Below are 13,261 nucleotides of genomic sequence, written 5' to 3'. Positions count from 1 at the left end.
AGGTCGCCAGTCCATCACAGGGCAGACACACAGACAAACACACTCACATTCATACCTAGGGGCAATTTATTGCAATTTAGGGTCTCCAATTCATCTAACCTGCATGTTTTTGGACTGTGGGAGGAAACCGGAGCTCCCAGAGGAAACCCATGCAGACACGGGGACACAGTCTTGAAACTTATGATGAAATAGAGCTGTATACCTCTGAAATACTGAACAAATACAGGGTGGCAGTAAAGCATACTGAACTGGATTTAAACACATCAAAACATACTTTGTTAAAGATGTTTGCAGCTTCTTTGAAAATACCAGCAGTCAAGTGGTCAACCAGCTGTGCGGTTGAAATGGTAGACAAGGAAAGGCAGAAAACAATCTATCTATATTATCAGAAATCATGTTAATGTAACAAGTCCCAAAGGCTGGTGCAAGTTTTTCAGAGATGAACTGTCCTCTTGGTGAAAACACGTTTAACCTCTGTTATGAGTCATATGGGATGAGTCAGGGAAGGTCACTATTTCAGAGGGACAGACATTTTGTAGGGAATGACTCAGGTCTTTGTTTGAATGTTTAAGCATTGGTGCATCTGATGAGTCATGTATTGATTGGTTTACTCCATTTTTGAAATCCTCCTTTATCTGTTGTCTTCTTCTTCTGCATTTTTTTAGTATAGCCACAGACAAAACAGCCATGATCACAATCGCCAGAAGTACGACGAGTATGACTAAAAGCTTCTGATCTGTTGCTGAATTAGCTCCATTCTCTGAAAATAAAATGAAAATTACATTAACCATTTGGTTATTTGCTCAAAAGTTTCAAAACTTACCAGAAATCCATCCAGATTTTTGCTTAATCACAAGTTGTTTTAGGCAATGCAGCTCTCAGGCATAGTTTTTTTTAAAGAGTATGTTTATTTATTATTAAAAACAATCTTTATTATTTAACATAACACCCCCTGACTTAATCCATGAGGATTAAGTCAGGGGGCGCCGTCCTGCTTTGATTTTGTTGTAGCATGTAAAGCCCTTTGAGACTGTAAGCACTGCTATTGGGCTCTAAATAAACTTGAAACTTGAAACATACCCTTATTTACCTAACACCGAGTTTATTTGACTGCGGTCCCAACTACTATTGTAACTAACAAGATCTATCCTGAGACTACTTTTTAACTGAGTGTTTGACAAATGTGTTACAAATGAGTTACAGATTTGTTGCGGTGTATTTGAGATGAACGTTTGCAGATGAACTCACCTGAGATGAGGTTCATGTCAAGCTCCCTCCTGATCTCCTGGTGCAGCTCCGTATTCCTAAGTATGAGGGTGACGGAGACATTGGTGATCCCTGTTAGAGTCAGTGTACTGTTGACGTTGTAGAGTTTTGTGTTTGAGTCCTGTGTCAGGTGTGTTTCTGTGTGGTTTGCGATGTCCTCTGCACTCTCAGTGACCCACAGGAGAGTGGGAGATGGGTAACCGCCCTCTGAGCTCATGAACACATCCAATCCATGAGCAGATATGGAGAAACGCAGACGAGGCTCTGGGTAGTACGCTGGGTAAAATTGAAGAAATCAATGTATTACCACCAAACACAGCATTTTTTAGAAGTTTTAATAACTATTTGAGATAATAATACAATATTTCTTATAAAAATGTATGGTATGGAAATCCTGTGGTATGAGGACAGGGATATACACAGCACTGTTTGAAAAATGTATATGTCATGGCCACAAATACATACTAATTCAAGGGCATGGTGCAGAACAGCCAAACTTAAAGACACCCTGTCTCTGACATTTTCAACCTGTGATGATGAAAGCTCTTTCCAGTGACAGTTTGTTTTGATGCTGACTATGTTGGGAAGCTGTTTCAAGTAGAAATATTAAAGGTATTATCAATGACTTCTGCTTACCTGCTATCTTCAGAGGAAAACTTTTCTTCTGACTGCCCATCTGGGTGCTGACAGAACAAGTATAAATCCCTGCATCCTCTGGGGTGATGTGATCCAGTTTAAGGGATGCATTTCCCTTGCTTATCTCTGAGATGAACAGGCTGGTCCGGTTGGCAAAGTGAGGACTCTGGCGGTCCAGTTGGTCTTGACTGTGGTAGAAACTGTGAATGACCTCCAGGCCACGTTGCCATGTCATCACACTACTTGACAGCTGCCAGGAGTTCCCAACAGAGAAACTGCAGGACAGTATAATTGATTGTCCATGCAAAGCAATCTGGGGGGCGTTAGGTACCGTGATCTCGAATTCAGCTAGAGAGAGAGACAGAAAACAGAGAGGAAATTCATTTGAGTGGAGCATTCATGGGTCTGTAATAACCTTTACATGTTTATTATAACAAATCAAGTCAATGCCTAAAGACCAACACTTTACGGATTAACAGATGGTATTATAACTCAAAGAATGTCTGAGAGAATAAGACTCAGTCTACAGCTCCTGAAATCAGAATGAGTGTGGGTGGTACAAAGTGACTGAATATCTACTTTTAAACAGCTTTGTATAATGTACCTTACAACTATGGTAATCTCAAAAACACTAATGGGCATAATCTAGTTGAATGACTCGCGGAATGAAGCACCGTTTGTATTTGCGCATTTGTTGTTTTCCGCTGACACAATACTGAATTCAGCAACGGAGGTGTCTCGGGAAATATATCTGAGTAAAAGCAGCGATTTGCTTTAGAAAATGCAATAAAGTTAATGTGAAAGGTGGCAGAAACGCTGCCTACTTCGTCACTATACAGCACTGCTTTTAGGTAAGCAATGAAGATAAAACGGGTACCATTTTCCCCCTCAAAACTAAGCCTTTGCCAATGATAAAAAAGTTTGATAATACGCTGGTGAAAAATACATAGGACACTAAAAACCAAGACAAGCAACCCTGATCTTCCCTACAGTGGCTGTGGCAGAGTTCAATTACCTATGACAAGTCAAATCTTTTCAGAAACAATCCCCTTTATCTGCAAACACGACCAGGTATAACGCGATGTATGTATAAGATAAAAGACTGCAAAAGTGCTCAACTTACTGTAACTCGATACTCCACAAAATTGAAGTGAAAGAAAAAATAATCCCCAAACCACCAATCTGACACCCATAGCACGGTTTTCACAAGTCCGTAGCTAATATTCAAATAAAAAACAGAAAGCCTTCACTTCAGATCGGACAACTCTGTAGTGCTACAACTTCGGGTAACGTGAACACTTGAACTGACGTTCAGCTTGCGTTCACAGGTGTTTATTCAAAGGTGTCACGAGTTGTGTCATGTGACTATCAGCCACACAATGGATTACGTGGATTACTTAACGAAAAAGAGCAATTTAATAGATTTTTCCCACAAAATACGCCGTCGTGATCCGCTAATCATTTGTGGAGTCGTTAACTATAATTATTTAGATTTCCAGCAGTTAGAAGGATTGCATTGGGGCACCAAAACACAAAACATAAACAATTGTGTTACTGAGCCCCTCCCAGGGTGACGTCATAACTGTTTATGATAATTTATCATAGCAACAAGTTAAAACAATAATAAGAGTTTCGGTCGCCCAGATACAAATTCCTCCACTTATTACACAATATCACTATCAAAATTCAGTCATTTACTGTGAAATATAAAAAGTATTTAGCAACATAGGTGCAAAAAAATGCCATAATTCCCTCTGTTTTAATAATGTATTTCTTACTAAGTTTTTGTTGTCATTTGTTGAAAGGGGATACTGCTGCGTGTTCAATTAGTGGCCTAAATACAGTCACGTTTATCTCTGGTTTACTTTCAATCTATGAATAATGAACTTCTAAAACTAAAAGGACATTTTCAAGGGCATAAAATAACTTCTGTATCCTCAATAAGACGGTAAAGTCAAATCCTCATGAGATTACCTTCCTGAAAATGTGTACATGGTGCCTGAGTCACCTTTGTAGCGGCAGCTATCATGTGCAGGCTCAGCGACATACAGTAGGCCTACAGTTATCACCCACTTATAAAGTTTAAATCGTGTGACAAAGAAAACGACAACTTGAGGCCTGAATTGCCTTTCTAGCAACCAGGGTGCTGTATTCCCAACCCTGTAACATACAGCAGGCCTATGATAGTTGTCTACTCACAAACTTTAAATTGTATGGCTGGGAAAACAACTACTTCTGCATCTTTAAGTAGTACTTTAAGAATTTTGAGTAGTCATCCAGAAGTGGAATTCAGTAAAAGCAGGTTAGAAAGACCCTTAAAGAAGAGTGTAACGTATTTTCCGACTCCTTGTGCTGCGTAAAGTTTCTGACTTGTGTGTTTTTGACCGTGTATCCAGTAAAAAGATGAAACCGGTGTAAAATTAACAAACTTTTTCATTTTCAACTATATTTACAACAGTTACTATTTACACTAAGAATACCGCAATCATTATGTACACTACAGTCATAGAAACTGTTGCTCCACACAGCTCTCTCTTATCCCCTACCCATCTCCCTCAACTATATGTCTGTTAAACAGTTAAGAGGCACGCACATACACATGTCACACGCAGTGGCAATTAAACATAAACAATACTGCGTCAGTCTGCATATAAGAACTCAACACTAACAGCATTATAACTTCCAAATATTCATGTTAAGAGAAAGAAATTAAACACTTGTATAAAGCAGCAGACAAAATTAACAATCCCACTCAACAATGCAGCTTTGGTCCCATAGGGGGCAATTTCTAATCTACATAACATTACTGTTCAGACAATGTGTAGATACTGAGACCTGAACCACCTTTGTAGCAAACAGGACCTGTTATATATCAACCCTTGAGCATACAGTAACCCACAGTCATTGCCTACTAATAAACTTCATGTAGCTGGGAAAACAAAAATGTGTGCACCTTTAATTTCTAAATAACATTACACTACCTTTCAGAAAATGTGTAGATATTGAGACCTCAGTCACTTTTGTAGCAACCAGAACCTATTATTCACCACCCATATGACATACAATAGGCCTACTTATTGCCTACTCATGAACTTTGCGTGGCTAGGAAAACAACGTGTGCACCCTCAATATGGGGTTAAGTTCAAATCCTTATGAAATTGCCTCTGAGAAAATGTGTACATATAGAGGCTTGAATCACTTTGGCTGCAAGCAAGTTGTTATGGGGCCTGACCCATGGTAATTGTACCACTGCACAATACCCATCATCACTATTCCTCACCCCTTTTATGTGTAAAAAGTTGATGACTGCTTGATTACCTGATTACTACCTATTATGTTTAGCTAGGCTTCAAAAGCCTATTTAGGTTTGTTTCTCTGTCATTGCCCCACTTTGGTTTTATATATACCACATAGAATATCTTCTGTTGTTTTAATTTATGGAGTCTGTAATCTTCCAAGTGAATTTAGGGGAAACCATATACTGCAGCAACAGTGTTACCTCTTCTCACAGCCAAGCAATGCATGAATGCATTTATGCATAAAGATCAAAGTCATTTTGTTTCAGCCAGTCTATCCTACTCTTGGTAGTTGAATCTTGGTACAGATGAGATTATGAAAACATGTATGCTGACATTTAGAAATGGTAATGATGATCATCAATAACGGATGGTTTTTGTATGATCATGTATGATTATTTTGTTTATCTTAAATATCTGTGGGCTACCACTTACTCTTCTAGTTACACATTGCAGGAGGGTTTAACTCTTGTGCAAATGAGAAAACAATATAATTTAATGATCCATAAGCACTTTATATGGAAATTGCATGCACAGCATTGCAAAGCACCATGCAGTGTTTTTATATCTTCCAGACTTATTCAAATATTTACAAACATTTGTAATTACTATATTAACAAATTGCAAAACAACAACAAAAAAACAACAACCTGGTAGTAAAAACTATATTGCTGTATAAACATAAACAGTCATAAACCTAGGCACATTACTTTTGGTGCATACAGTTGTAAAATTCCCTAAGGTAATGATGGAACAGACAAGATCCATACATAAACCTCTGTCACATTCCTGAGCTGATAATTGGTAGATTAATTCTCCAAAGGAATGCACAACATTACTATTACTGCTTTAAAATATTGTGAAAAAAATATGTCCTGCTTTATCTACAGCCAGGATGTAAATACATCTATATCCCTATATCATTAAACATTAGGTTTTATCTATATGAAAATGACAACGGACAACTTTACATCAGTTAAAAAAACCAAGTTTATTTAGCTTAATATTTAAAACAAGTTTATTTTAATTTCATTCTTTGTGAATTCCCTTCTGCGCTGGCTGGCGTCCAGCACCACCCACCCGGTCTGGAGTCAGGGTATCTAAAACAGAAAACAGAGAAACAAAACCATAAAGTTATCAATTTCAGTTACTGTACAAAGTGTGCAATTACCAAAATAATACAATAGTGTTGATAATATAAGCGTTCGATACCATTTAATACTATCTTTATAGTACAATATCCGCGCTCCTTCAGTAATTTAGTAGAATAATTTCGCTATCACAAGAGCAGAATGCTTACTTTGTCATCTGAACAAATAATCCTGCATTGAGGCATGTAATTCATGAAAATAGCATGTATTTCATCTTATTTCAGATTTTGGGTTGTCTACAAAATATATGCATGCCTCTCTCTTCCTCTCAACAGATTCTAGCTAACATTATCCTGTCATCTAATGCTAACTTTAAAGTTATCAGTTGGTTAGCGAGCTAATTTAATGCATCTGCATCTCTCAGTCTTGACATTTTGACAGTAGAGCATCCCAAATATTTAATATAATTCATAGCTACCATAATGACCATAGCGACAGGCAGGAATGTATGACCTCATATAATGTTAGACAATGCAAATGAACTATAAACGTTCCCGAATATTCATTTTGGTACAATTCAGCATTGAAACAGTAGATAAATCAAATGCATGCTTACCTGAGATGGATTCACAAATGAGACGTGTGAGGTGCCGTTGGTCTTTCACACGATGGTCTCAACTATAATTCGATGACTTTTCGATCATATTGGCCAACCATAAAGCAATGGCTTTTCAACGTCATGTCATCATTTCCCTGTCAACTATAAATCGATGACTTTTCAACATCACTATCGTTACCTGGTCGACTACAAATCGATGCTCAGTCATTTATAATCAGGACAACTATAAATCAATGATATTCTAACGTCACTGTCATCAACATTACTATACTGTCGGGTTTCATCGGTATTGTAATGGTGATTCAACATTTATTTAGCATTGAGATTTCAGTCATAATGATGATTCAGATGGAAGATCAATATTTTTCAATATTGTCTTGCTATCTGGGTAACTATGCGAATGTTTATGCTATGCTATGCTATTCTAATATGCTAAGCCTACTGAGAATAAACTATGCTGTAATAAATTAGTTATGAAACACATCGATTACCTAAGGATTTGATAGCTGCAGTTGAATAAATCAGCCGTTTTATCCGTATTTTCATATATTACCAAAGACAAATGTGATCACCACCAACACTGTGCTTAAACGATATACATTTATTAACACACAAAGTTAGTGCTACCGCGGTTAGTGGGTTAGCTACCTGGGCTACTGAAAGAACGTTACCTAAAGTAGGCTAATAGTCGCGAAACCGGTGTCATATGAACTTGGTGACAGAAGCCGAGGACGGCGCGACAGGGCCTTACGTCGGCAGCTGTTAAAGTTAATTTGCACCGTGTTTGCCTCTCGCGAGTGACATATGGAGTGGCCGACTGACAACATCGTTTGAAGGAGTGGTTGGAGTCCATCTCGTGGCACTTTTGTCGTTGCCCCCTTGCCCTGCCATACACAGACATCTACCAGTGATTCCCCTCTACTAGTCATAGAGACTTTCAAGGTAGTGGATTCGAATTGTTTTATTATTATTAAATTTACTACACACCTGCCTGTCCTTGAATAGACCACGGACTGATACATATTGGACGGACTCACTTACAAGAAGTATAATTTATTGTGGCAGTTAATTGTATCCTGTAATTAGTAACTGAGTTATTTAGTTAGCTAGCTAGCTGCTATTTAATAATTTGAATAAATATTCTTGAATTTTCACTGACAGGCCTTCTGGTTTTAGGTAAGTGTCCTATCCTGGAAGTAGAGTGGTATCTCTCCATAACACATACAGAGACACGGTATTAGTGGTGCTTTTATCTACACGCACACACGCACACACACACTCACACACACACTTTTGATAGCGGAACAACGCTCCCGCTGTAACTACGTACACTACAGTCAGAAAAACTGTGCTCCACGCAGCTCTCTCTGATCCCCTACCCCTCTCCCTCAACTATATGTCTGTTAAATAGTTAAGAGGCAAGCGAATGCACACGTCACAAACAGCGGCAATTAAACATAATCAATACAGCATCAGTCTGTATACAAGAACTCAACACTAACATTACTCAACACTAGCAACACTAATATTAACATAAAAACATAATGTTAAGAATAATAAATTAAACACTCTGAGCTGATGAAAACATCCAATCCATGAGCTGATATAGAGAAACGCAGCACGCTAGGTAAAATTAAAGACATTAATGCATTACCTTCCAACACTACATTTTTTTAGAAGCTTCGCTTTGTTTTAATAACTATTTGAGATAATACAACAATATTTCTTATAAAAATGTATGGGTTGAATATCCTGTGGTATAAGGACAGGGATATACGCAGCACTGTTTGAATATATGTGTCATGACCACAAATACATATTATTTCAAGGGTATGGTGCAGAACAGCCAAACTTAAAGACACCCTGTCTCTGACATTTTCAACCTGTGACGTTGAAAGCTCTTTCCAGTGACAGTTTGTTTTGTTGCTGAATGTGTTGGGAAGCTGTTTCAAGTAGGAATATTAAAGGTATTATCAATGACTTCTGCTTACCTGCTATCTTCAGAGGAAAACTTTTCTTCTGACTGCCCATCTGGGTGCTGACAGAACAAGTATAAATCCCTGCATCCTCTGGGGTGGTGTGATCCAATTTAAGGGATGCAAGTAATCACACTATTTGACAGCTGCCAGGAGTTCCCAACTGAGAAACCGCAGGACAGTATAATTGATTGTCCATGCAAAGCAATCTGGGGGGCGTTAGGTACCGTGATCTCGAATTCAGCTGGAAAGAGAGACAGAAAACAGAGAGGAAATTCATTTGAGTGGAGCATTCATGGGTCTGTAATAACCTTTACATGTTTATTATAACAAATCAAGTCAATGCCTAAAGACCAACACTTTACGGATTAACAGATGGTATTATAACTCAGAGAATGTCTGAGAGAATAAGACTCAGTCTACAGCTCCTGAAATCAGAATGAGTGTGGGTGGTACAAAGTGACTGAATATCTACTTTTAAACAGCTTTGTATAATGTACCTTACAACTATGGTAATCTCAAAAACACTAATGGGCATAATCTAGTTGAATGGCTCGCGGAATGAAGCACCGTTTGTATTTGCGCATTTGTTGTTTTCCGCTAACACAATACTGAATTCAGCAACGGAGGTGTCTCGGGAAATATATCGGAGTAAAAGCAGCGATTTGCTTTTGAAAATGCAGTAAAGTAAATGTGAAAGGTGGCAGAAACGCTGCCTACTTCGTCAATATAGCAATGAAGATAAAACGGGTACCATCCCTCAAAACTAAGCCTTTGCCAATGATAAAAAAGTTTGATAATACGCTGGGGAAAATACATAGGACACTAAAAACCAAGACAAACAACCCTGATCTTCCCTACAGTGGCTGTGGCAGAGTTCAATTACCTATGACAAGTCAAATCTTTTCAGAAACAATCCCCTTTATCTGCAAACACGACCAGGTATAACGCGATGTATGTATAAGATAAAAGACTGCAAAAGTGCTCAACTTACTGTAACTCGATACTCCACAAAATTGAAGTGAAAGAAAAAATAATCCCCAAACCCATAGCACATAGCTAATATTCAAATAAAAAACAGAAAGCCTTCACTTCAGATCGGACAACTCTGTAGCGCTACAACTTGCAGTAACGTGAACACTTGAACTGACGTTCAGCTTGCGTTCACAGGTATTTATTCAAAGGCGTCACTAGGTGTGTCATCAGCCACACAATGGATTACGTGGATTACTTAACGAAAAAGAGCAATTTAATAGATTTGTCCCACAAAATACGCCGTCGTGATCCGCTAAATGATTTGTGGAGTCGTTAACTATAATTATTTAGATTTCCAGCAGTTAGAAGGATTGCATTGGGGCACCAAAACACAAAACATAAACAATTGTGTTACTGAGCCCCTCCCAGGGTGACGTCATAACTGTTTATGATAATTTATCATAGCAACAAGTTAAAACAATAATAAGAGTTTCGGTCGCCCAGATACAAATTCCTCCACTTATTACACAATATCACTATCAAAATTCAGTCATTTACTGTGAAATACAAAAAGTATTTAGCAACATAGGTGCAAAAAAATGCCATAATTCCCTCTGTTTTAATAAGCGTGGTAAAGTTGGTTTTAGATTGGGATATTCGCTGGATATTCGGCTTTAAGCTTTCCTAAATTCGGACACGACAAAGCACTCCAGCTTAATTACATGTTCGAGGGCATGGACTGTACACTATAATGTGGTGTGTGAGAAGCAAATAACAATTTTTGTTGTCACTATCGATTTTTATCCAAAAACAGCTTCACGACACTTTCATTATACCTCCAGTCGCTACGTCTGTGTAAGGGACCGTCTACAAATTACACATTTCATGGATGTTCGCCTTCTGACATAACAGTAGGTTTTAAAATATTCACTACAAATGACAATTTCCTGAAAAGTCAAATTACATGGAACTCAGAGGGATTCTTTTCCTCCCAGAAAAATATTCACAAAATCAACTAAATGACCAATACACCTTTTCTCATTCTGATTATACTACAAGTGAAAATTTGAGGAAGGTCAACTTATATAGAGGCAGGAGTCATTTATTCTTGAAAAATATTCACAAAAAATCAATGGCATGACTTTTTCTCATTCTGATTGCTGTAGTAGCTCCCAGTTACAGTGCAAAACTTACTAGAAGTGAATTTTTTATGAAATGTCAACTTATCTGGAAGCAGGGGTCAATTATTTCAGAAAAATATTCACTAAAATTCAACTTAATGACCTTTTCTCATTATGATTGCTGTAACATTTCCCAACTACAGTGTGTAACTTCCTACAAGTCAATTTTTTGTGACATGTCAACTTATATGGAATCAGGGGTCGATTATTTATGAAAAATATTCACTAAAAATCAACCAATAGACATTTTCTCATCCTTATTGCTGTAGTAATTCCCAACTATAGTGCGTAACTTACTACAAGTGAAAATTTTGTGAAATGTCATCTTATATGGAAGGAGGGGTCAATTATGTCTGAAAAAATATTCAGTAACAAACAAAGACATGACTTTTTCTCATTCTGATGGCTGTAGTACTTCACAATGAGAGTGTGTAAGTTACCATGGATGAGGTTTTTGAGAAAGGTTCACGCTCTAACTAGCGACTACTACAGCCTTTGGAATTCAGTAATGTCATTTACTTTTTTGAATGTGTTTAAAAGAAATAATTCACTCCTGTTTCCACTGATTGAACCGAACTACTGCTGTTTTCCTGTCTAGGCCACCTGTGAAACAGGAGAGCTTTGCCATATTCCTGAAAATATACAGTCACTTCTTGATCCTATGCTTGACGTGGCTGCCAATGCAGGTTGCAGGCTGAAAAAAAACCTCAAGTCCTTGACTTCATCTCCCTGTTCAGCTCCCATTTCACAAAATTTCCACATGCAGTAAGCAAGACACTCTAAAGTGGATCTACAGCAATCAGAATGAGAAAAGGACATGTCGTTGATTTTTAGTGAATAATTTTCAGAAATAATTGACTCCTGTTTCCATGTAAATTGACATTTCACAAAAACTTCAATTGTAGTAAGTTACACAATGTAATTGTGAAGTACTTCGGCAATCACAATGAGAAAAAGTCGTTTAGTTGATTTTTAGTGAATATTTTTCAAAAAATAAATGACCCCTGCTTTCATATACATTGACCTTTCTCAAAAATCTCACCTGTAGTAAGCAAGACATTGTTATTGTGAAGTACTACAGCAATCAGAATGAGAAAAAGTCATGTAATTGATTTTTAGTGAATATTTTTCAGAAGTAAATCCTCTTTAGTTACTTGTAATTTCACTTTTTAGACAAATTCTCACCTGTAGTAAGTGATACACTCTAATGTAGAATGAGAAAAGGTAATTTTATGTATTTTTAGTGTTTATTTCTCTAAGAAACCTCTTGAAACGGAGAATTTCTTCTAAATATGCGTTGTGGGAAGTCAGTTACTTCATTTTGGAATCAGTAGAATGTTGAAGAGGTGTACAGTTGATTTTATTAATTTTCAGTGAATATTCTTTTAATACCAACGAGCATGTGAAAAGGCAAACATCCATAAAATGTGTAATTTGCAGACGGTCCCTTACAAGGCCGCCGAATATCAAGCGAATATGCGAATATAAAACCAACTTTACCACGCTGTTTTAGCAATGTATTTCTTACTAAGTTTTTGTTGCCATTTGTTGAAAGGGGATAATGCTGCATGTTCAATTAGTGGCCTAAATACAGTCACGTTTATCTCTGGTTTACTTTCAATCTATGAATAATGAACTTCTAAAACTAAAAGGACATTTTCAAGGGCATAAAATAACTTCTGTATCCTCAATAAGACGGTAAAGTCAAATCCTCATGAGATTACCTTATTGAAAACGTGTACATGGTGCCTGAGTCACCTTTGTAGCGGCAGCTATCATGTGCAGGCTCAGCAGCATACAGTAGGCCTACAGTTATCACCCACTTATAAAGTTTTCAATTGTGTGACAAAGAAAACGACAACTTGAGGCCTGAATTGCCTTTCTAGCAACCAGGGTGCTGTATTCTCAACCCTGTAACGTACAGCAGGCCTATGATAGTTGTCTACTCACAGACTTTAAATTGTATGGCTGGGAAAACAACTACTTCTGCATCTTTAAGTAGTACTTTAAGAATTTTGAGTAGTCATCCAGAAGTGGAATTCAGTAAAAGCAGGTTAGAAAGACCCTTAAAGAAGAGTGTAACGTATTTTCCGACTCCTTGTGCTGCGTAAAGTTTCTGACTTGTGTGTTTTTGACCATGTATCCAGTAAAAAGATGAAACCGGTGTAAAATTAACAAACGTTTTCATTTTCAACTATATTTACAACAGTTACTATTTACA

The 13,261-nt window shown here is 37.4% G+C and overlaps 1 protein-coding gene across 1 annotated transcript; it reads right to left on the bottom strand.

The window, feature by feature from the left end:
* Positions 1-1,155: 1,155 nt before the first annotated feature.
* LOC115810410 (CD276 antigen-like) lies at positions 1,156-3,949 on the bottom strand. The gene is made up of 4 exons (XM_030772340.1): positions 3,877-3,949; positions 1,903-2,250; positions 1,249-1,542; positions 1,156-1,166 (listed from the first exon to the last, which is right to left on the bottom strand). Exons 1-4 carry the CDS (start codon positions 3,947-3,949, stop codon positions 1,156-1,158), a joined length of 726 nt encoding a protein of 241 aa, XP_030628200.1.
* Between the last annotated feature and the right edge of the window lie 9,312 nt (positions 3,950-13,261).

This window comes from Chanos chanos, chromosome 4, assembly GCF_902362185.1.
Source record: "Chanos chanos chromosome 4, fChaCha1.1, whole genome shotgun sequence".
NCBI lineage: Eukaryota > Metazoa > Chordata > Actinopteri > Gonorynchiformes > Chanidae > Chanos > Chanos chanos.
Note: the sequence above shows the minus strand (reverse complement) of the source record. Positions and strands in the feature narration are given on the sequence as shown.